Source organism: Takifugu rubripes, chromosome 20, assembly GCF_901000725.2.
Source record: "Takifugu rubripes chromosome 20, fTakRub1.2, whole genome shotgun sequence".
Lineage (NCBI taxonomy): Eukaryota > Metazoa > Chordata > Actinopteri > Tetraodontiformes > Tetraodontidae > Takifugu > Takifugu rubripes.
The window spans coordinates 7,785,550-7,807,577 of NC_042304.1; the positions used below are offsets into that span (position 1 = coordinate 7,785,550).

Genomic DNA, 22,028 nt, shown 5'->3' on the forward strand with positions numbered 1-22,028 from the left:
TCCGAATTTACCCAAACATCTTTTTTTTTTTTTTTTACTTTATTTATTGTAACAAGTTGGGGGAGAGACGAATGAAGCGGGTACAAACACTTTGATAAGGACATATTATGGTTACGTTCTGTACTTGTAGCAAAAGTAAAAATGCAACTTAGAACTAAAAACATACATTTACACGTAATATAAGACATGCAAATTCAACTTAAATGCTTTAAAATCTTTGTATACAAAATAAACCAAGTGGGCCAAAGTGATTAAGACTGATTAAACAAATACATAGCCTTGGAAAAATAAAATAGGTGGGACATTTTTAAAAAACATGAATTAAAATCTATAATAAAACGTTTCCATTAGTGGTCTGCTGTCACATTAAGCTAAACAACACGGCCTGTAGTGTCAGATGTGCGAACACATGCATGTTTTTTTACATATTAAAATAACCTAAACCAGAAATCAAACAAGACAAAGGAAATTCCGGACTCTTCTCTCAAGTAGCGCCAGCTTTTGGTTGCTGTGATTATGCAGGACTTCCCCTTTAAAAGGCACCAAAACAAGGTTATTTATTCTTTTGTCTATAACGGTAAAGTCTTTCAAATGTTGCCCTTAACTTTCCACAAGCATAATGTAAATGTAAACTTATGGGGGGGGGGGTGACGCAGAGACATCGTCCACTTCACCAGTGACTGTTCCCATTAAAGATCGGCTTCCCGAGTGGATCCAAACAGACAGAAAACCCACTTATTCTTCCCTTTCACGCGTCTTTCCCTCCAGCCGAGTGTCCACCTGTGAGCGCGGACTGGGGACAAAGTCGGGGGGGAGTGGGGGCGAGGATCCAGCCTCGTCCCGGGCCGACCGGTGAAGCGGGGTTAATGCCGGACTTTCACATTTTCAAACATTCGAGGGAACAAAGAAAGTTTGTGATGACGCAGATTTGCTGCCCGCAGCAACAGACGCAGGCGCCGCATGACAACAGTCCAGAGGTGGCAGCCGCCCAAACACAAACAGGAAGTGACTATATGGCTGTTATAGAAGAATATGCACTTGAAGCAAGCAAGCTATTTAGGTTTGGACTGGACTTAATTCTAACTTTTGTTTTTGGCTCTGTCTCCTCTATTGAACAGACTAGCAGACAATCACTTTCAGCATCTCTGTACACAACAAACACGCCCGCCAGCGCAGTGTTTGCCTTCAGCTTTGGGGGGGGGGGGTCTGTGTGATGGTGGTCACAATCTCTCCAGGACAAAGGTGCATTTTCTCTAAAGTTGTTCTGGGTTTGGTACCTACGCTGGCCCGTCGGACCGCACGCGGCTTTGACATAACTCATCTGAAAAATGGACCAAAAAGAGATCTCATGTTCCTTTTTTTGCCATAATTGGTGGTTTACTTTAGGGACAGACCCTCCTTGGGTCCGCCTCAGGTAAAGGGTCGTTCCTAACCTCGCCAGCAGGTGTCATCGTGAGGCACAGACCAATGGTGTCCAGATGAAAATAAAGTGGAGTTAAGTTACACATGACACATGCTGAGGTTTAGAATCTGACAGTGAACACACCTGAGTTTAAACACACACAGATCAAGAGATTTGGTACAACCCTGACTCCAATAAAGTTGGGACCGTGTAAAATCACCCAACAAAGTTATCAGAGGTAACAAATACGAGCCCACGGACTCATAACTGCAGTAAATCACGTGACTGACTTGTTCACTTGACACCCAAATGCGAGGCTAACTGCTGTTAGCATTCGTCTGGGCGTTGAGTAACTCCTGTTACTAATTAACCTGCGCTATCGCCTCTGAAATGTTTCATTAGTCATTTGTTCTCGTTGAAATTTAGACATTAATACTCTTTTACAAAGTGTTCCAACGTTAACAGAGAATCAGGTCTGTATGTTTGACTTTACTGGTTATTTAGGGTTAAAGAAAAATACTGTATCATTATTGAGGCAAAGAAGGTGACATCACGCGTCTCTCGTGACCTTTGGCCTCTGGGAGGGACGGGGGTGATATTCTAGGACGTGGAAAACAGTGAGTGTGTTCTCCAGAACCCAGGTGTCCAAAGGTGCTCTCCGGTTAAGATGGAGCTGAAAGTGAAGTGTAAAGATTCTGCTGACCATCCTTCCTCCTCCTCCTCCTCCTCCTCCTCCCTCTCCTGCTGGACATTAGTGGGGCAGCGGGATGAGGACCTCCACGTAGTTGAGGGGAAAGAAGCCCGACTGGCCGTTCAGCATCCCCTCGTACCAGTTCTCGTCGATCTGGTTGGTCAGCGTGATGATGTCGCCCTCGTGGAAGCCCAGCTCTCCCTCGTTCTCGGGCTCAAAGTCGTACAGCGCCTTACAGCTCGGCTGCTCCAGGGCCGCTGACGACACGGGAGGAAGGATGAATGAGAGGAGGAAGTGCCGGCGTTAGACAAAAAAAAAAACTTAAACAAGCAAACCACCACAAAGTGAAGTTTGTGTTTTTACGTTAGTTCAGAAAAACGTTACGCTGCAAAACCAGCTGCAAACTGCTGATGCAAAGATTTTTTTTTTACTCTCCCACAGCTTCCTGTGACACCGTGTTCCTGTCTGTTTGGTCTGCTCCATCTGCTATCCAGTTCCCTTCACACCGACACACACAAACCCTTGTACTTCTATCTTTGTGAAGACTTATAATACATTCTTCATCACTTTACCGTCCATTTAAACCCAACTTGACCCTTAGAACCAAGTCTCTTCATACGCACATGCAAACACGCACCAGTTGCTCAATGTATCATTTGCTGCTGGAGGGGTGGGGAACGGCTGGTTACTGCAGATAAATGCAGCGACTCCACAATACGCTGACATAAACTAATGGAAATGCTGCGTGTTTGAGTGAACACCAACCAGAGGCTCATAACAAACGAGGTGACAAATTGTAACTAGCAGCAGTTAGCGGTGTGGTGAGCAATGAAGCCAACAAATAACAAATTAGCTTGTATGCTAGCCAACTTTTTAAACGGTGCTTCAACCTTGGAGTAAATCCTCAAGAAAATGACATTTAGGGTGAATTGAAAACATTGTTTAGGGCCTGAATTCCATTCCAAATGTGGGAGGAGTCACAAGGTCTGAAGCTGCTGCAGGTCGGTACACAACCGCAGCCAACCGCCCCACTGAGCCTACAGGATGTGGATCATGCGGTTAAAAGGCTCTTGCATTATTTACATATATACGTGTTAGGAAGGGAAGCAGCGGGAGCTCTGCTGTCCACAATTAAACACACAGATTTGTGCACAGGCCATCATCATCATCATCATCAGCTTGGTCAACACCAGCAGCGCCAAAACTCAAACTGTGACTCACGCGTTCTGGACTGTCCACGCGTCAGTCTGGCAAAGTGAAAATACGGCTCTGATGATGTCACAGCAAAGAGGAACGAGGTCAGTTGGAGAGAGGCCAGTGTGCACGGCGCCGTGCACGCACAATCACACGCAGATGTGCTTCTTCCCGCTGTCAATGATTAACCCCGGCGGATGCTTCCAACGGTCGTGTTGGAAGTGAGGAAGGTTGCTGTGACCACAGCCCTAATTCTGTTTTACACTTCTGGCTTTGAAGCCAAATCTTCATCAGAAAGGCCACCGAGGGCCGAGAAAGCTCAGGACAATGTTTAAGACACCAGCGCGAGAGCCGGTTCGCTGCCTCACCTGTGTTCCTGGAAGGGGGCGGGGCCATCGGGGCCGAGTAGCCGCCGTTCGAGTGGCTGTCGTCTCCGAAGTCGAAGATGGGTTTGGGTTTGGGAGTGTATTCACGCCGTGGTCGAGACTGAGCTTCGTTCACCCTGGGAGCAGAAGGTGATTAGAGAAGTTCCACAGGTGACTCAGGAGCCACTGTGCTGCACCTGTCTCGGAGTTTGTCGGACAGCTCGTCCAGAACCTGCACGGCCTGTCTGTGGTACTGCAGCTGAGAGTCCACCAGCGACGACAGCTGGCTCACCTGCTCGATCTGCACGCGCACACACACACACACACACACACACACGCGCACACACACACACACACACACGCGCACACGCACACACACACACACACACACACAATCATTTCTATCCTTTCACGCTGTGATAAAACAACCTTTTATGCCATCTGACCCATATTACTGTTATTACTGTTATAAAAGTCCAGATTCTGTCACTTTAATAGTATAGAATTTATAACCTGGGAACACACACACACACACACACACACACACACACACACACACACACAGAGCGCTCACATCAGTCTCCAGCAGGTTGTACATGCTCGTCTCCGCCACCTCCTTTGACTCGTGGAACTTCTCCAGGGCCTGTCGGACCTCCTCGTCAGGGATCTTGCCCTGGCGCTTCTTCTTGTAATCGTAATCCAGGCGACGTCCCTCCAGCTTCTTCAGGTGGTGCTGAGGGGGGGGGGTGGAAAAAGCCTGATTAGAAGTTAAGGGCACGACTGGGACGTTCGATCTGTCTCACCTGGATCTCTTTGAGGTCCTTGTCACAGAGCCCTTGCAACGGGTCGATGAAGTTCTGTTTGACGTCGATATCGAGGGAGTCTTTGACTTCTGCCAGCCTCTTCATGGACTCCCCGACGTCCACCAGCGCTCCGCCTGCCCAGAGACACACACGTTAGCAGCCAGCGGCCTGCTTTACACATTTAAAGGAGTGGATCCCGAACGCCTCACCAAAGTTGGTCTCCTCTCCCAGGTCCCGGCCATATTTGGTCATGCACTCCCCCAGCAGCCCCTCGGCCTGCGGGTAGCCCGGGTTCTTCACCTGCCCTCGGATCTTGGACATGGTGTTCAGCATGGACAGCTTGGCTCTGGACGCTGCGGGGGCAAACTCCAGTCAGCAGAGAGTCGGGAAACGGCGTTTACGCTCCGATGGCTGCTGCTCTCCTCACCTGGGTTTGGCTGAAGGTACTCGGAGGTCTTAGAGATGACTTCCACCACCGCTTTACTGGTCACCTCCACTTTCTACACGTACGGCGGATGTAGCATGATCGATGAGGTTGGAAAGACATGTGAAGGTATAAATATCTGAATGAAGTGACGCGTGCGTGTTATTGTCTGATATCGGGCCTCTCCTGTGTGCCCAGCACTGAACTATTTTGGTTTGGAAGGTTGGACGCAGCCATTTTGACCTACATGGGGGTCTGGTGCTCAGCTAAGGTCTAAAATAACTTCTGTTGGGTGTTTGGAGCTTAAATACGAGCAGACAGATCAGCTGAAACAGAGAATACAGCAGAAATAACCCGGCAGGGAGCCGAAGGGTGGGAAGATGCTCTCTCACCCGTTCCAAGTCTCTGAAGTCATCATCGAGTTTAGTTCCTTCAGCCCCTCCGACCTTTTCACTCACCATCTAGAGACAGACAGAGAGGCGGACAGAGAGGGAGACAGAGAGGGGGACAGAGAGGGGGACAGAGAGGGGGACAGAGAGGGGGACAGAGAGGGAGAGTGGGGAGACAGAGAGGGGGACAGAGAGGGGGACAGAGAGGCGGACAGAGAGGGAGACAGAGAGGGAGACAGAGAGGGAGAGTGGGGAGACAGAGAGGGGGACAGAGAGGGAGACAGAGAGGGGGACAGAGAGGCGGACAGAGAGGGAGACAGAGAGGGGGACAGAGAGGGGGACAGAGAGGGGGACAGAGAGGCGGACAGAGAGGGAGACAGAGAGGGAGACAGAGAGGGAGACAGAGAGGGAGACAGAGAGGCGGACAGAGAGGGAGACAGAGAGGGAGACAGAGAGGCGGACAGAGAGGGAGACAGAGAGGGGGACAGAGAGGGAGACAGAGAGGGAGACAGAGAGGCGGACAGAGAGGGAGACAGAGAGGGGGACAGAGAGGGGGACAGAGAGGCGGACAGAGAGGGAGACAGAGAGGGGGACAGAGAGGGGGACAGAGAGGGGGACAGAGAGGCGGACAGAGAGGGAGACAGAGAGGGAGACAGAGAGCGGGACAGAGAGGGAGAGTGGGGAGACAGAGAGGGGGACAGAGAGGGGGACAGAGAGGCGGACAGAGAGGGAGACAGAGAGGGAGAGTGGGGAGACAGAGAGGGGGACAGAGAGGGAGACAGAGAGGGGGACAGAGAGGGAGACAGAGAGGGGGACAGAGAGGGAGAGTGGGGAGACAGAGAGGGGGACAGAGAGGGAGACAGAGAGGGGGACAGAGAGAGAGAGTGGGGGAGACAGAGAGGGGGACAGAGAGGGGGACAGAGAGGGAGAGTGGGGAGACAGAGAGGGGGACAGAGAGGGAGACAGAGAGGGGGACAGAGAGGGAGAGTGGGGAGACAGAGAGGGGAACAGAGAGGGAGACAGAGAGGGGGACAGAGAGAGAGAGTGGGGGAGACAGAGAGGGGGACAGAGAGGGAGAGTGGGGAGACAGAGAGGGGGACAGAGAGGGAGACAGAGAGGGGGACAGAGAGGGGGACAGAGAGAGAGAGTGGGGGGAGACAGAGAGGGGGACAGAGAGAGAGAGTGGGGGAGACAGAGAGGGAGAGTGGGGGAGACAGAGAGGGGGACAGAGAGGGAGACAGAGAGGGAGAGTGGGGGGAGACAGAGAGGGGGACAGAGAGGGAGAGTGGGGGAGACAGAGAGGGGGACAGAGAGGGAGAGTGGGGGAGACAGAGAGGGGGACATGTTTGTGATGCTGATCTGATCAACAAAGATAAGCAGCCACCCCCCCTGCAGGGATTTGAACCCGAGACCGTCCCCCTGGACTGACAGTAGTTCCAGCAGATGTGGACGTCCCTCCTGGCTCAGATCATCTGCCTCACATGTGACACTGATGCTGAATACCAGTCGTTGTCCCCCCCCCCCAGCCGGGGGTCTGCGGCTGTCCTCAGCTGCCAGTCTGATAGAAGATGTAGCATCTGTCCCGAGTCCAGAAAGGTCCTGTTAGAACCCTTCACTGGTGTCTTTTTCCATCCTAAACCTTTAATATTCAACCATCCCGTCAATACCTCGTGACCATTATCACCTTCAGGCCAGAGGTCCCAGGACGCTCCGTCTGAAACCCACGGCAGACCCTCTGCTACTGACAGGACGGGTCACGCACGACCTGTTGCGCAATCTGCCCCACGGACGGCCCCAAACACGGGTATCCATGACAACCCACAGCTCTCATCCCGAGGCCCCCGGCTCTGCTGTGTGGAGAGGAGGCTTTCTAAACCTCATCTGAGCGGACCGCAGCAGAAACAGGGCCGTGCTCGGGCCTCAGACAGCGGCAGGCTGTGGCCCGGCGCTGCCACCGACCCGACGGACCTGTGCTCAACGAGGGCCCGCCAGCAGTAATGCAACCCAGGTCCAAACACACCCGCGCTGAATGGACACCACACAGATCACCAGCAGCTGCGCGCACGTCCTGTTCCACCTTCTCTGCTGCACCTTCGGTCTTTTATGTGTGTGGGTCTTCCAGGACGGTGGGGGGGGGGGGAGGAGGAGGAGGAGGAGGAGGAAGAGGAGGAAGAGGAGGAGGAGGAGGAGTCAGCAGAGCGGCTCACTAAAGCACAGGCGCTCACAGGATTAAAAACTGAACTACAATTGTCTTTTCAGCGCCGCTGAAGAAGTGAAACCAAAATCAGGGAAGTTGCCTCTTTACTACTGAGGCCGCTTGTGTTTTCAATCTCTGGCAAACGTCAGTGTGGTGGGATCATTTACACACCACACACACACACACACACACACACACACACACACACACACACACACACACACACACCACACACACACACACACACACACACACACACACACACACACACACACACGCTGAGAGCAGCAGCCAAAACAGCCAAACAAAAGGTTACAATTGGGATGTTTTGGCATAAAGACGGCCAGAGCTGCGGGGGAGGAGCGGTCTGGATCCAGCCTCCTCACCACTCTGATGACGGGGTGTCTGATCTGGTTCTGAGCTGAGCCCACTGGGCCAGGCCCCCTTGTCTGGAAGATACAGATCACCTGGAGGCTTCAACACCCCCAAAACGCTGATTTACACCAACGGGAGGGGGGGGGGGGGGGGGGGGGACAGGACGCGTGGCATGAAGGCTTCCAAGAAGCAGCTGGCAAACATCAGCAAACATCACAAGAATGCACCCTTCTACCGAGGCAAGGGGCGTTCAGGGGCCCAGATGTGCGGCCCAGATCCCAGAGTGACCGGCTCGGCCAGCTGTTAATCCTCCGTGATGCCTTCAGGAGCAGGTTCAACCCCTCCGGCCGCTGGGCTCCCTCGTCACCACAGAATATTGTGATGCGGAGCGATTATGACTCTCAGAAGTGGGGCTTAATCCTGCGCCAACCTCTAATCTGCGTCTATTCAGCCGCCATTAACTAATCTCTCCTCTGTCCCAAAATTAACAGGCGATCAGCAAAACTTTGGGACAAAGATAAAAGACTAAAGGCTGCACGCTGGGCCACCTATGGACCGATGGGAAGGTGGTCCGGAGGGTGCGTTTCATGGAAAACAAGGAGGAACAAGCTGTGAGAGCGCACGTGAGCCACAGGGCACAGATTCCCACCCCACGGCCGATTTCCTCGCAGCCTCCAGAGTCGACGGTCTGTGTCGGGACCCCTCTGGCGCAGCGTTGGCGAGCTGCAGTGCAGTAAAGCAGCAGTGGGACGCGTGCATTTTCCCTGCATTATCCAGCCCACCTCCAGCCATTTAGCCACTTATTTCCACTGCAGCCAGTAAAACAGAAAGAACAGGAGGCCATGTTATTTTTCCCCTCGTAACCAAACCGACGGGGATCCGAGTCTGTTCCTGACAGGAAGCTGCTGCAAAAACCAAAAGGCTTTTCCTGCTTAGATCAGCAGGGGAAGGAAGAAAAAGACACTCAGGGAAAAAAAAAAAGGAAGAGAAAAATCACTCGTCCCCACCCATGAGAGCAGGGAAAAATTAAAAACATGCAAGTCAAGGTCCAGACACAGAGATAGGGATTCTTTTCCAACCTGCCCGTGGCCACAAGTTGCATTTAAAGGCAAAGACGGTTCAGGTTTCTCCCTCCGTCCTGGTTATTTGACGGGCTGCTTAACACAAAACAGCTGGCAAATAGGTCAGTGTGCTCATTCCTGGAAGCATCTCTAAAAACCTGATGTCCAGGTGAGCTGCAGTGCCACGCACGCAAGGCCTCTCTGCAAACATCACCTTTTCTCTCCCCTTTTTTTTGCTCTCAAACGTTGCATTTCTTGGTTTCCACCAGAACTCCGAGTGGTTCCTCAGTCAAAGATCCTGCTCATGTTTACCACAGGATGTGTACTTGCTCAATCTGAATCAGGGTTAAGCTTCGGGGGAAGGGTCGGATGTTAGTCTGGAGAACTTCTGGATCTTTGAGTCCGCGATAAAGCCTCATAACCTCAGCTTTTATTACTTAGCATTAGTTCCAATAGTTCCAATACTTGTTGCTAAACAAGAGCTGCACATCTACTTCAGCCTTTGCTAAGTATTAAAACCACAAAACAGAGCTACCAGTGGCGTCTAAACGTTACGGTCTGTCACGTTCATATTTATCTCCTTCTGCCACAACTCAAAATTATTACTTTTATGAGTGTTTTTTTAAAGGCAGCAAAGTATGAACCGCTAGCCGAGCAAGCTAAGCGAGGCTAGGCTAGCTGCTAACGGTACATGACAGTTGCTAGCATGGAGGAAAAGTTTTACAAACCTGGCTCGCTTTGTAAAACTGCTTCTTCAAGCCCGCTACGGACATCTTGAGCGACCGTCTTCAACTTTTCCACAGAGCTGCGACGATTAAAGACTAAACTCGGCAGTGTAGATTGTGAGGAGAGGGGCCAGCGCAGGATTGTTTAGGAGGAATCATAGGACTGCACAGCCGTCACTCGAAAGTCGGGACACGCCAACTGACCACGTCCACGTCGAGGGTAATTATCAGCTCCCGGCGAAGATAACGGGGCGAAAGGTGGCTGGATTTCCTAAGCAGGGAGCAGAGCAATGCGGCGAGGTGAAAGCTCACTGGTAGTGTTTGATACGGCGACGGGAAATCTGCATGAGTCACTTTGGAGGAAAATCAGTTTCCCGAGTTTAAACAGCAGAGCTTGGCGGAGGCGTGTGCGGGGGCGCGGCGCCCCCTGCTGGAGGCGGCGGGTACGCGCCCGCTGCCCGGCGAGGCTGCTGCAGTGCGAACAAACCAACGGCAATAATGGAAATAAAAATCACTATTATCATCATGACTCACTCATTATAATAATGAAGATAAATAATAGCGCAGGGGGGCAGCCAGTCACCGTGGAAACGCTGAAGACGACTCAGTGGTGACGTCAAAATATGCGTGAGCGACGTCCATCGGTTTGACCTCAGTGGGTTTAATGTCCAGTTTGAGTTTTATTGACAAGGGAAATGTCTGAAAAGCTCATTGATTTTTAGCCGCTGCAGAAAGACAGAGGCAGGAAGTCACGTAGGGGTGGGGGAGGATGAGAAGTTCTTGTGATTGTGGTGAGCCAGTGTCCCTGAGTGTGACCACAGGCAGTCACCACTGCAGCAGTCCTGTCTCAGTGGGGTGTGTGTGTGTGCGTGCGTGCGCTGGGGCAGCAGCCACCTGCAGCATCTGCTCACTCTGTTAGCTGGTAGCATCAAGCAGAACCAGTGGCTAATGCCGTTTAATCATGGGTGAATCAGGGCCAAAACAGGCTTTAACTGCAAAAAAGACTTTAATTACATTCTTCAATCCACATTTTCTATCACCATTGTGCAATAACACTTCTTTGTTTTAAAGCCTTTTTGGGCTTTATATCCTCAATACATCATAAATTATTACTTTCTTATTAAAATCTATACTGATTCCATAATAACAATCTTAAAATAGAGATAACATATAAACAGGATGATCAAGACAAGAGAGAGAAACCTTTAGGGAGACATCTTTAAAAATGCTCTTTAAAAAAATATAATTACATCTTTTCCAGACAAAAATGACACTAAACTGATGAGGAAAATAAAACAGCACATATAGGGATAAAAAAAATAAAACAATTAGGAAACAGAGATCACAACAAAACCAACACGAGATTCAGAGATTATAATCCATCTTTTATGTTCTCATATATTTACTTGAATATCCTAGTTCATCTACGACCCAAACTAAAAAAACAATAGTAATCATGCTAACTTGATATCAGACAGGGGTAAAATCTTTGATACTTCTGAAATCAAACATTCACGAGAACATGAACTGTACACAGTGATCAAGGTTTTAAGGTCTTCTATGTTGGTGCAAGGTGTCGCTAGCTCGACTAGCTGCAGACGCTGTAGGACAGAGAGCCCAGCTATCTCCCTGAGGAACTCCAGACAGCTGCCCTCCGGGCCGGAACCCTGAAGAAGGCCCGCTCCCCTCTCGGCCCGTCCTTGACGATGCGTGTGGTGCCGGCGCTGAGCCGACTGTAGTGGTTGGCAGGTTTGGTGCGTTTCTCTCTAAAATGGCGTCTTCTTTTGTGCTGTGAGGTTGACTGGTGCTGGAGTGCTTGTGAAATTTCTCTGCCCGCGGTGCACGGCAGCAACGGCCGGGCCGACTCAGAACTATGGGAAAGACCTTATTGCACAATCCCACCATGCCACAGTTGTGCGTACCCACAAAAATGTGAACCCCCTTCGTGTTGTGTGCAGCTGGGTAGCAAATGAGCAGGAGTCAGAACCCTAATGAACTGTGTGAGTCTCCTTCACTACAGAACCAGAGCGCTCTAAGCTTCCAGCGCTGCTCTTCAGATTCTTCTCAAACAGGAATCCAAAGCGACTCCCCAGGCTGGAGGAGAACCACCATCCTGGCCAACCTGCTGGGTCTCCCTCTGCATAGGTTCCTGGACCTGAAGGCATCAAACGCTCTCTAGTGATGGAAAACCGGGCCGAGAGGGTCGCTATAGCAATGCTAACTCTGGGAGGGGGCGGGGTGCTGCTCCGGACCTTCTGACTGGGCCGTGTAGTGTTTGACGCGGGGTGAGGTAGCATGGGAAAAGAGGAACCCAGGATTTCACTGTCCAAACAGAACACCCACGCTGGCTTCTGGGGAAGCAGCGAGAGTCCAAGCTTCCAGTACCCCCCCCCCCCCCCCTCATGTCTGTGGGGCTGCTGTCCGCCGCTGCTGTCTGTCCCTCGTCCTCGTGCAGTCCTGACAGCAGGAACTGTCCCGATTCAGCATCAGACGCTCAGTTCAGTTCACTCACAAAGTCTGTGAACGTGCAAGTCGAGGGGCTGCTGGGTCCTCAGGGGGGGGGCATATCGGGTTAATGGTGCAGTCTCAGCGATGGCAGGGACATTTTCTAAACTCTATCAAAGACTTCTAAGTGCTAACATACCTGTCACCAGCATGTGGACCGAACCGGAGCCCCCAACCCGCCCCTCCCTCAGAATCTATATACAAGGGATCACGCGTTAAAGGGCTGTTGCTGAGGTCACGTCTGTACGTGTGAACGGGGCATCTGGAGGACGGTTTCACAATTCCTCGCTGATAATCTCACACTCCTTTGGGAACAGCTCCGAGGTTTCTGATTGTACTGTGATTAAAGCGCTCGCTGCCACCACCAGCAGAATAAGTGCTACGATTCACCAGGCGTGTGCAAGAGTTCGGAGCGGGGAGTTGGGCTACCTGGTCAGACAGCTGTGGCTGGGGGGGTTTGCTCGTGGTCCCGTAAAACTGTTGAATACATTACGAAGCTGCAGAGCGAGGGCGCTGCACACCGGTAAAGCTGAGCGCTGGCTAAAACTGGCTGAAGATTGAAATAGGTACATTCTGCATCAAGCCGAGCAGATTAAGGGGGGAGGGTGTACATTCAATTAAGCAGGAACCGGAAAGGAACTCAACACCATGAGAGGTTTAAGGTCTCGGCATAAAAAAATATTTCTGACAATAGAAATCATATTGGCTACTTTACAATAGGTCTGCTGATTCTGTAGAAAAGAGGTAACATGCAGGGAGAACCCAGCAGCACGTCCTGGGGCTCTGACTGAGGCTGATGGGCTCGCTGACGGGGTGGGGTGGGGGGGTGTTCTGAAGTGTAGCGTGCGGGATTGTCATTGAGCTGCTGGTTGGTTTAGTCTCAACTGGTCTGCCACATTTCTTTCTAATCTCCCCCTCCCCCACACCTCAATGGCTCTCTTTGAATCACGCGTGCTGACTAAAGGTTGCTAGCCCTCCGTGGAGTCTGGGAAGGTGACTTCGCTGCCAAAAACCTCCCTGTACAGAGGAGGGAAGGTGTACGCCGTCTCAGGGTGGACCAGGCGGAAAAACTCCAGTTTGTCGATGTGAAGGTTGCAGATGGACTTCATGACTGGGAGTTTGGACACCATCTGGAGAGGAAGAGCCAGAACGTGTTACACACAAGTGCCTCTGGTGTTTCAGTGAAGGTGCAGAGCAGCGCAGCAGGCGCTCACCCTCGTTAGCTTCTCCTCCGACGCTCCGTCTCTCTGCAGGCAGCGCTGCAGAGCCACGTACACCTTCTCCTGCAGCTTCTGCACCTTCTGGACGTCTGTGAGCCAGGGCCGGTCTGAGGGAGACATAAATGACAGGCAGCCTGTGGTCAGCAGTGTTTTCAGGCTAAAGGAACAACTGAGAAGTCTTTCTCCTTCCAACCCTAACCTTGGTGTGAGATAATGATGGCTCATAAACCAGTGAGCGTAACTGAATGAAGTCAGCAGCAGCAGCTAAATCTTGTGTACCGTTTTGGGTGTAAGCTGCGCGTTTCTTGTCGGAATTTTCTGCATCCAACATTTACTGTTAGGCTGCCAACTCTCAGACACCAGCTGGCAGCTCTGGCTCAGCCAGTTTCATTACCTCCTGTAATAAAGTTAATTTAATGTCCAGCTGAAGGGGATGAATGTTAAACTGTTTTATGTGTCTGTCTGGGCCAACAAGCTTTCAATAAAAGTACGGCTGCCATGAATGAAGCAATGCCGACATGGACGTGCGAAATACATTTTGCCAAATGTGGCAGATCTACAGGCTTTTGGAATCTCGCTGTGTGTTTTTAAATGTGCATCCAAGTACCTGGCGAGAGCAGCACAGCAGCACTGAACAGCGCCATCTCCTCCTCAGACATCTGTAGGCGGCTCAGGCCTTTCGCCAGGTCAAACACGGCGTTCACGAGGTCGTCGCAGCCTGCGGCAGAAGACAGAGACGCCCAAGAGAAAAGGCTGTCAAAAGGCTGTCCTCAGTGAAATAGCTGCCTCCTCTGTCCGTCACGTCTCTGCTGACTCACCGAGAGCTTTGAACAGCTGAGGAGTCGCACACTTCCCATCAAAGAGCAGTGTGTTGTTGATGGGGTTGTAGGCCCGGCACATACGGATCAGTAGAACTTGCATGCAGCCTGCAGACACACACAAACACCTAATTATATACATACATATTATATGTTAGTCCTGCACGTTAGCAACACCTGAGTATGCTACTGTCTGTACGGTGCGAATGAAAGACACGTTGTCACGGGAGACGACGCCTCCTGGAATGTATTTCTGCCACATGCAGTGTGTTGTAACCACACAGACCAATCTGTAATCCTACCCCACCCTTCTGGTATTACCCAGTTTTAGCAGCTGGTTCATGAGAACGGAAACATTTGAAGAAGACAATTAATCTTCCCTTGTCTACATGGAGGCTTCGGTTTCATTTGCCTTCATAAAATGATGCAAGGAAATACTGTAGCTGTCTCAAGCCCATTAATCCCTTGTTTTGACTGACTTACTGTTGGGAAAGAAACAAATATCTGACCATATGTGGAAATAGCTCAACTAGGCCTCTGTTTTGTAAGTAGATTTATAAGTGGACATATTTTACAGTGCAATAACCTCAGCAGGCCATGTACGTTCATTAAAACAAGGCTTGTGAGCAAGGAAATCTATGTTCCTTTTCACATTATTGCTCACATGTGATCGTTGCACACAGTGAAATCAGCTATCAGGGTGATATAGCACTCATGTGACAAGAACTGTGTCAGAGTTGGAGGTAATAAAGATATAAACATCACGCTAGCTGCCTGGCTGCAGGCTGCAGGCAGACAGCCCAGTGATTTGTCCGAGCATATTGTATAGATTTCAGCTGCGGGCTGTGTCGTGTTGTTATCCACTGACCTGCTTTGAGGAGGATGATCTGATCGTTCTGACAGAGGTCCATGAAGCCCGTGATGCGCTTGGCAAACTCCACCACGTAGTGGATGGCGTTGGTGATGTGGACGGCACACTGCTGCCACATCGCTTCCGCAGACTTCAATGACAGAACAAGATGAGGACCGACACTAATCACACAAATCACTTTTCAAAGAGACACCGACTGCGTACCTTCATCTGGTAGGAGTGTGTCTCCTCCGGACTGTACAAAGTCCACGCCATCCTTTTCAGCTCCTCTGTGCTGTACTGGCTGGTCTCGATATGGGACTTAACCACACTCTGGGTTATTCGCTCTACACAGACAGGAAAAAAGGGCACTTGTGTTACTAAGCTGGTTCCAACGTCCAAAGCACACTCCCCAGGGTGCTGTTAGAAAGCGCTCTTGTTTATACTGACCAGTGTCCAGCAGGGAGCAGGGTTCAGGCAGCGGGTTGTGGATGGTGTGTGAGAAGAGTCCAGAGTCGTGCAGCAACTGGTACTCGTGCTTGATGCCGTGTTTGTCGACACAGTCCAAGTTGTTCTGTTCTGGTGAACTCTGCGAGGACGAGCTGCTCCCCGCGCTGCCGCCCAGCATTTCCAGGTTACAGTAGTCTCCTCCTTCATCTTCAGGAGTGAGCGGCAGGTCAAAGAGGAGGCCGTCCGGTAGCGTGGTGATTTCATCCAGATCGCCGAGCGCCGTGCCAGAGCCTCTTCTGTAGGCGCAGCCGTGGTCGCCCAGGTCAACGCTTTCCTCGCGGGTGCCGTGCACCGCGCACTCCTGGGACTGTTGGTGTTTCTGGACCTCGGCATACAGGCTGTCGCGCTGCTTTTTGGACATTCGGCCGAACTTCACGGCTAATAAGATTAAAAAAAAGATTGAAAATGAGGAATCCAAGAAGGTGACCCAAAGTCCTGACGGTGCCAGGATGGCTTCTGCACTCACCATCGCGGCTCATGCCCAGAGCCAGGCATTTCTGCAGCCTGCAGTGCTGACAGCGGTTCCGGTTGGTCCGGTCGATGAGGCAGTTCCTCTGCCTTGAGCAGGAGTACATAGCATTGTTTTGTTGGCTGCGGCGGAAGAAACCCTGCCAACAAAAACACAAGTGCGTCAGCCAAAAGGAACACACCATCAGATCTTTAGTAACAAACACCAGCGACGGCTCACCTTGCAGCCTTCACAGGTGATGACGCCGTAGTGGATCCCTGAGGATTTATCCCCACAGATTTTGCAGGGAATCACTTCTATTTGAGCTGGAATAGAAGAAGAAAGAGGGAATGAGTGAGGCTATTGATGAGCGTCACTTCGTCTGATGCCACTGCACAGACTGCACGGTTACCGCAGGGATGCAACAAAGACTCGTTTGTCCTTCATCCAGCAGCATTGCCATTTCAATCCACATTTCTCTGTGTTTACGCAGATGGTAAACATTGCCAATAAAATTCTCCAGGCTTCTCACATTTAACAAATGAGCAGTTAAACGTCAAACCCCAGGGAGGCGTGGATTTGTTCTGAAGCCGAACAGCCTGGAGCGTGGTGGGGCAAAGACAGGCTGGAACTCTACCCGACGGCAACGACAGGGTGTGAGAGGCGCATGTACAGGAGACGGAGCAGGGAGTGATTGATAAAGTGAGCCTAATATTCCCTTCGCCCCTCCCTGTGTTTGCTGTGGATGCCTGAGCCTTCTTACGTGGAACATTCTGAACAGCCTGTTCTTTTCATTATGCTGTTAGTCTAAGTATCTGGGCCTCTTCAAGCCCACAACAGGTCAATTGCATTAGCCGAGGCCCTCGATTAGAAAGTTTCAGAGCTCTTTCTCATTGTTGGTGCTTCTCTCAGAGGTACAGAAGCCTATCAGAGGTTCTCCGGTGCAGAACGTTTTAAAGGCCACAGCTGAGGCGCACAAAAGAACCGCTCCTGTTACTGTGGGAGATTTGATTATCCTCAGGCTGCAGGGTGTAACACACAATCACTAAACCACTTCAGCTGCGTCACAGAGGTGTTAGGTAACCAGTAGAGAGCCATTTTAACCAGCCAGCACGGCTCTTCACAAAACTAGTGCTCTTTTGGGATCGTGTGGGAACTGCTCACAACAAATGAAACACCTAATATTCTAGTCAGCACAGAAAAGATGACTTAAACAAACAGTTTCTGCTCAGTGGATTAGAACTATTTCGCCAGGACAGAATCCATAAAGACCGACACGACTGAGGGATATAAATAAATAAAGTGCAACGGGGTAAAATAAATTCCACTGCTTCTCCACTGCTGCCTTTATCACTCCCGCTTCAGAGCCATACCCCGCCCTTCAGCCTGTTATATAACAGCCATCTGGCCACATTCCCTGAACAAACTCATTCAAAGGTGGTTGCCCCGGCAACCGTATGACGAGGCTCCTTCCCCTCCTCCCATTGGCTGACGACGGGGCGGCTTTGTGTGCGACTCGCTGCCTCCCCTGCCAGTCAGCTGAGCCGGAGCTGCTCCACTGACACAGTTTCCCCAGCCTGGTGGGAGGAGGCGCGTGGGGGGGTGGGGGTGGGGGGGACGGCGGTGGTGATGGCAGCACAACCTTGGTTTTCACAATGAAGCGCGCTGAGGTTGAAAAAAAAAAGGGTGGAGAACCGTTTTCTTTTGGGAGGAAAACCATTTTTGAAGGCTAAGGCAGAAGAGTTTATGAGTTGCGCAACATCTGGAAGAACCTCCAAAACATCAGCCCAGTAAGCTGCAGGAGGGGCTGGAACAGATGGAGCTAATAGTAGCTCTCGACTTGTTGCAGCATGTCAAACATTTGAGTGAAATATCAGATGTGCTGGAGCCCAACTGTAATTCTATTTTTACACTGGTGCCATTGGCTGCCCAGATTCCTCCTGTGGTTCTGTGGCCCGTATGGCCGTGCTGTTTAATGTAAATGGGAGCGCTAATTGAGGCGGCATAAGAGTTCCGCAGGCTTTAACGCCGATACTCCTTTCCCAGTCAGGACCTGAACAAAGAACAAAGGTTCATTCATTCTCAGCCTTTATTTATTTGAATCATTTCCTGAAACTTTGTTTAATTCCAACAGTTCTTACAGTAATGAGGAAAAGGAATTCTGCATGTTGACACCTGGGGCTCTGTTATGCAGAAGGAAGAGTGGAAACAACATGCAGATTTTTAAAACCTACGGGTAGGTTTCTTTGGTTGTGATGTTGCTGATGGTGGAAACTGAGCAGCAATAAAGTGTTGTGCAGGGGGGGGGGGGGACGTGCAGGCCACACCACTTCAGTGCATCAAAAGTAAGGTAATATCACACATTTTCCATGGGTTAGGCAACACTAAAGGCCAAACTCAGCTTTTTCAAGTTACAGTCATTTGTGTGTCGGCGTGCACTTTGCCACAGGTCAGCACTTTTCCAGTCAGGGCCATAAACGTGTCTCCATGGGAGACTTTGCCCTCATCTCAGCTAATCAAACACAGTCCAAAGTCCTATTTACTTATTGCTCTTTACATTTACCTGATATTCTGTACACTTGACCCACATTCAGGAGATTTTATGGCATATTGCGCAAATATCTGCAGCTGGTGTCTGTCACTCCAGCTGTAAAGTTAGAGAGATGCCTGTAATGTTCTTGAGTCCCATCTATGCTCACTGTAAAAAACCATTAGGTTCTATTTGTTGAAGATCTATCACCACATAATAACAACCACGTGGGATGAAAACTCCGCTGTGCAAACATGTATTTTGCTTGAGTGTTTTCTGCGAGACTTTCCAAGCTCCCAGGCTTTCAAGGGGTGAGGGGTGGGGGGGGGGGGGGGCTCTGAAACACAAGCAGGACCAGACTGAGGAATTCAGCTCACAGCAGGTCATTTTCATACTGCGCTGGACCGCAGCAGCAGATTTAGGACCCTGCCTCGGGAGACGGTTGGTCCGTTCAAAGCTCAAATCTACGTACCAAGAGGGGGAAATAAAAAGGATCACGACATGTTCCTGAAGAGCTGCAGGTTCCTGTGAGAGGAGAGGAATGTTAGCAGGCAGTTGTCAGGGGCACCTTGCTACAGGCTGCAGCTCAGTGTGAAGGCCAAAGGCTGCACTCTGGACAGACGGGGCCCTTCAACAACACCCAAAGCCTTGTACGAAGGCTTCGGTGTACCGGGTTTGCTTGATGGTGCACACGTACCAGTCCAACCTGTTTGTGCGACTGCAGAACGAAAGCCACTTCCAGACTTTAACAGCAAGGCTGGCGGTCTGAGCTTCACCCTTACATATCTTCCTCATCGCGGGGCCTACATTCAAGATTCAACTCAGAACAGCGTATATGTGGCATTTCCAGTCTTTTAGACTGACAGGCCAACTTGGGCTGGATTGACATGCACTCCAGTTGATGTAAGCAACCTTAGCTGAAGGAGGAAATTGAGCTTAACTGAACCCTGCTGTGCTTCATGGTTACATGTGGGCTTGCTGTGCCCATATCCTGCCTGTCACAGCAGTGCACAGCTCTGACCTCCAGACAGACTAAATCTAATCATTTCTGAGTGTCATATATAACAACACACATCGACGTGCACGGTTTCAGTGCGTGGATGTGAAAAAAATAACACAAAACTCTAAGATGAACATTTGTTGCATCGAAATCACAGCCACTTTGTGCCAGCACATCATCGGATGCATAAACTGCCAGGACAGATGCACTGAGCCAACTGATTTCAATTATGAACACTGCCTCATCAGTTCTGACGACACACACGCACGCACACACACACACACACGCACGCAGGCCCATGCTGTAATCCTCAATGACAGATCTAGGTCAGGGGAGCACCCTCCTCTCTCTGTCACCGTTCTGAATGCTAAAGATTTTTATTTTTTTATTTTTTAAAGATTAAAAAACGGGATCACTTAAAATGACATGAACACAGTAATGCTTCTGAGCAAAATAATGGAAACAGTGACTCTAAAAACATCAACATGATAACAAATATGTGTGTGTGTGTGTGTGTGTGTGATATGTATATGTAATTTGGAGCCAACTTGAACCAGAGCCTGGACAACATATGCTTATAAGAGCGGGACTATTTTTTTATCCTCCATAAACAAGCCAAGAGATTTTCATGCCACTTGACACGGCTCAGTGAATCACTCCGCTCCCTCCCCCCTCCCTCCCCCTCTCTTACATAACTGGAGTCGCTGCATGGGTGAAATAAGAGTGATCCCAGCTACAGCAAAAGAACCCAATCCCCACAATCCAAACACTTTAGAACTTGTACGCTAACATGCTTACACGATAATGTTGTTGTTGTTGTTTTTTTTAAAAAGCACCGTCTAAAAGGTTATCTTTAAATTGTAAAACGTCCTTAAAATTCCTAAATGTGTTTTTTAATTCCCACGAGAGCGGCTTAGTTTCCTTTGATGCGTTTATATAGTGTCACGCGCGTGGCATACGAAGCTCTCCCGTGTCCAGACAGTGAACGCAACTCCGAAGTTGCGTGAAAACACGGGAGCTCGTCGGAGACGAAGGTGGACAAATGTGGAAACTCACCTCTCATGGCGGCGGCGGTGAAGTGCGTAGCCAACTTTTCTTAAGTCATAAAACTCCAGGCGGAAAAAAAGCCGAGGAACACTGAAGGCGACGCGGTCGTGGTCGCTCCGGTGCGGAGCGGAGAAAAACTGTCACAACAGCAAATCCTCATATAGATTTTTCCTGTGACATTTTTCCTCGCACGCGCCGACCTCTAAAATCAAACACTCGTGTGCACGCTGGTGGCCCCAGGTGTGCCGCTCCGTTTGGAAAACACAGCGATAAAAGGGTGAAACGCTCAGCTCGGGCTCTGTGTGTTGTGTCCTGCGCCGCTGCTCGCTCTAACCTAGTTTCGGCGCGTGGACTACACATGATCCTCAGCCCGCGGTCCGCCCGCCTCGTGCCCCGTGAGCTGACGCGCGCGCGCCACCCACGGCGCGCGTCAAGGAAGCTCTCGCGTGCGTGGGAAAGTGTGGCAGTGTGTCAGTGGGGACAGACTGGGAACCTTCGCGGGAACCTTTGGAAAACCAGCGCGCTGCGTTATTAGTGCAGCAGCAGTAATTAAACGTTTAATCCCCAATGTAATAATTGTGTAATGACTCCTAAAGAAATGAGTGAAGTGGTCTGAATGTTGTTGTTCAGGTGTTTTAGGGAATGGGCCAGAAACGGGAGCAGCTCTCCTAAATTAATTTCTGTTATTTTTAGCTCATGACAAATAGATTCAGTCAGTTTGGGAATGCATCGATTTAATGAACGTTTTAGTTAGCGTTCATTCAACCAGGCTCTCGTTTTTATCAGCTCATTTTAAACTTAAAGTTACTTTAAATATGATGCGAATCATGTGTCAAACACGGACATTTTTATTTAGCTTTACATCTGAAATTAAAAAAAATAAATCTGTGTTTGATAGACATTGAAATATTGAAAATGAGATTATCACAATATATTGCACGTGAAAGCAAGCTTAGCTACAAACGTAGCTATAAGGTGTTTTTTATTAGTATTATTTTGCAATAAAAGACACTTTTAAATCCAGGCGTGCTTGTTAATGCTTAGAATATGTTACAGTAAAAGGTGGCCTCAAAGCAACAAAAATGTCTGAGTTGGGCCAACAGGATACTCATTGTTTGACCGGAGACTCTAATCCACATATATGTATGTATTTTTTTCCCAATTTAAATTTAAACTATGGGGTTTTATAGAACTATACATATAAAGTTAAAAGCATGGGTGGGGCTAGAATAGTGCAAATGTGTCAGTGAGAATTAATTCGGTCTTTGTAATTGAAACAAATTTGAAATTATGACAACTTTAGAATTCTGTGGTACGCCTTTGTTTAATTCATACAATGCTGTGCACAAAGAAGCTGAATGGATACCCTTTGTTAAAGTCCTCGTTAACGTCCCCCAACAATAGAGAAGAAACTGGCCAAAGGAAGATGACAGTCATATGTATAGCTTCACTTTATCCTGACACTGCCGTTCCA

General features: G+C 49.9%; 2 protein-coding genes across 3 annotated transcripts; both read right to left on the reverse strand.

Annotated features, from left to right (window-relative positions):
- Positions 1-20: 20 nt before the first annotated feature.
- On the reverse strand, positions 21-10,027 carry sh3gl1b (SH3-domain GRB2-like 1b). Of its 2 annotated transcripts, XM_029828547.1 has the most exons (10): positions 9,630-10,027; positions 5,272-5,340; positions 4,883-4,955; positions 4,665-4,808; positions 4,456-4,589; positions 4,227-4,385; positions 3,850-3,953; positions 3,656-3,789; positions 3,315-3,362; positions 21-2,350 (listed from the first exon to the last, which is right to left on the reverse strand). In XM_029828547.1, exons 1-10 carry the CDS (start codon positions 9,672-9,674, stop codon positions 2,154-2,156), a joined length of 1,107 nt encoding a protein of 368 aa, XP_029684407.1. In that variant the 5' UTR covers positions 9,675-10,027; the 3' UTR covers positions 21-2,153. The 2 variants fall into 2 exon arrangements, with proteins under 2 accessions (XP_029684407.1, XP_003974149.1); XM_003974100.3 differs by lacking the exon at positions 3,315-3,362 and having other exon boundaries at positions 2,154-2,350; positions 9,630-9,674.
- Positions 10,028-10,618: 591 nt separating this feature from the next.
- On the reverse strand, positions 10,619-20,947 carry rorca (RAR-related orphan receptor C a). Its single transcript, XM_011614753.2, has 10 exons — positions 20,564-20,947; positions 16,218-16,303; positions 15,996-16,137; positions 15,470-15,907; positions 15,245-15,366; positions 15,038-15,170; positions 14,170-14,277; positions 13,959-14,069; positions 13,346-13,458; positions 10,619-13,261 (listed from the first exon to the last, which is right to left on the reverse strand). The coding sequence occupies exons 1-10, from the start codon at positions 20,568-20,570 to the stop codon at positions 13,100-13,102; spliced, it is 1,422 nt and encodes a 473-aa protein (XP_011613055.1). The 5' UTR covers positions 20,571-20,947; the 3' UTR covers positions 10,619-13,099.
- Between the last annotated feature and the right edge of the window lie 1,081 nt (positions 20,948-22,028).

Coding starts and splice junctions, on each gene's coding strand:
- sh3gl1b (XM_029828547.1), bottom strand. CDS start 9,674: ATGTCCGTAGCGGGCTTGAAGAAGCAGTTTTACAAAGCGAGCCAG. Junction 4,809..4,882: donor GTACCTTCAGCCAAACCCAG/GTGAGGAGAGCA, acceptor TTGCCCCCGCAG/CGTCCAGAGCCAAGCTGTCC. Junction 3,954..4,226: donor ACAACCTGCTGGAGACTGAT/GTGAGCGCTCTG, acceptor GTGCGCGTGCAG/ATCGAGCAGGTGAGCCAGCT.
- rorca (XM_011614753.2), bottom strand. Junction 14,278..15,037: donor GATCATCCTCCTCAAAGCAG/GTCAGTGGATAA, acceptor GTGTGTCTGCAG/GCTGCATGCAAGTTCTACTG. Junction 13,262..13,345: donor CGGAGGAGAAGCTAACGAGG/GTGAGCGCCTGC, acceptor CTTCCTCTCCAG/ATGGTGTCCAAACTCCCAGT.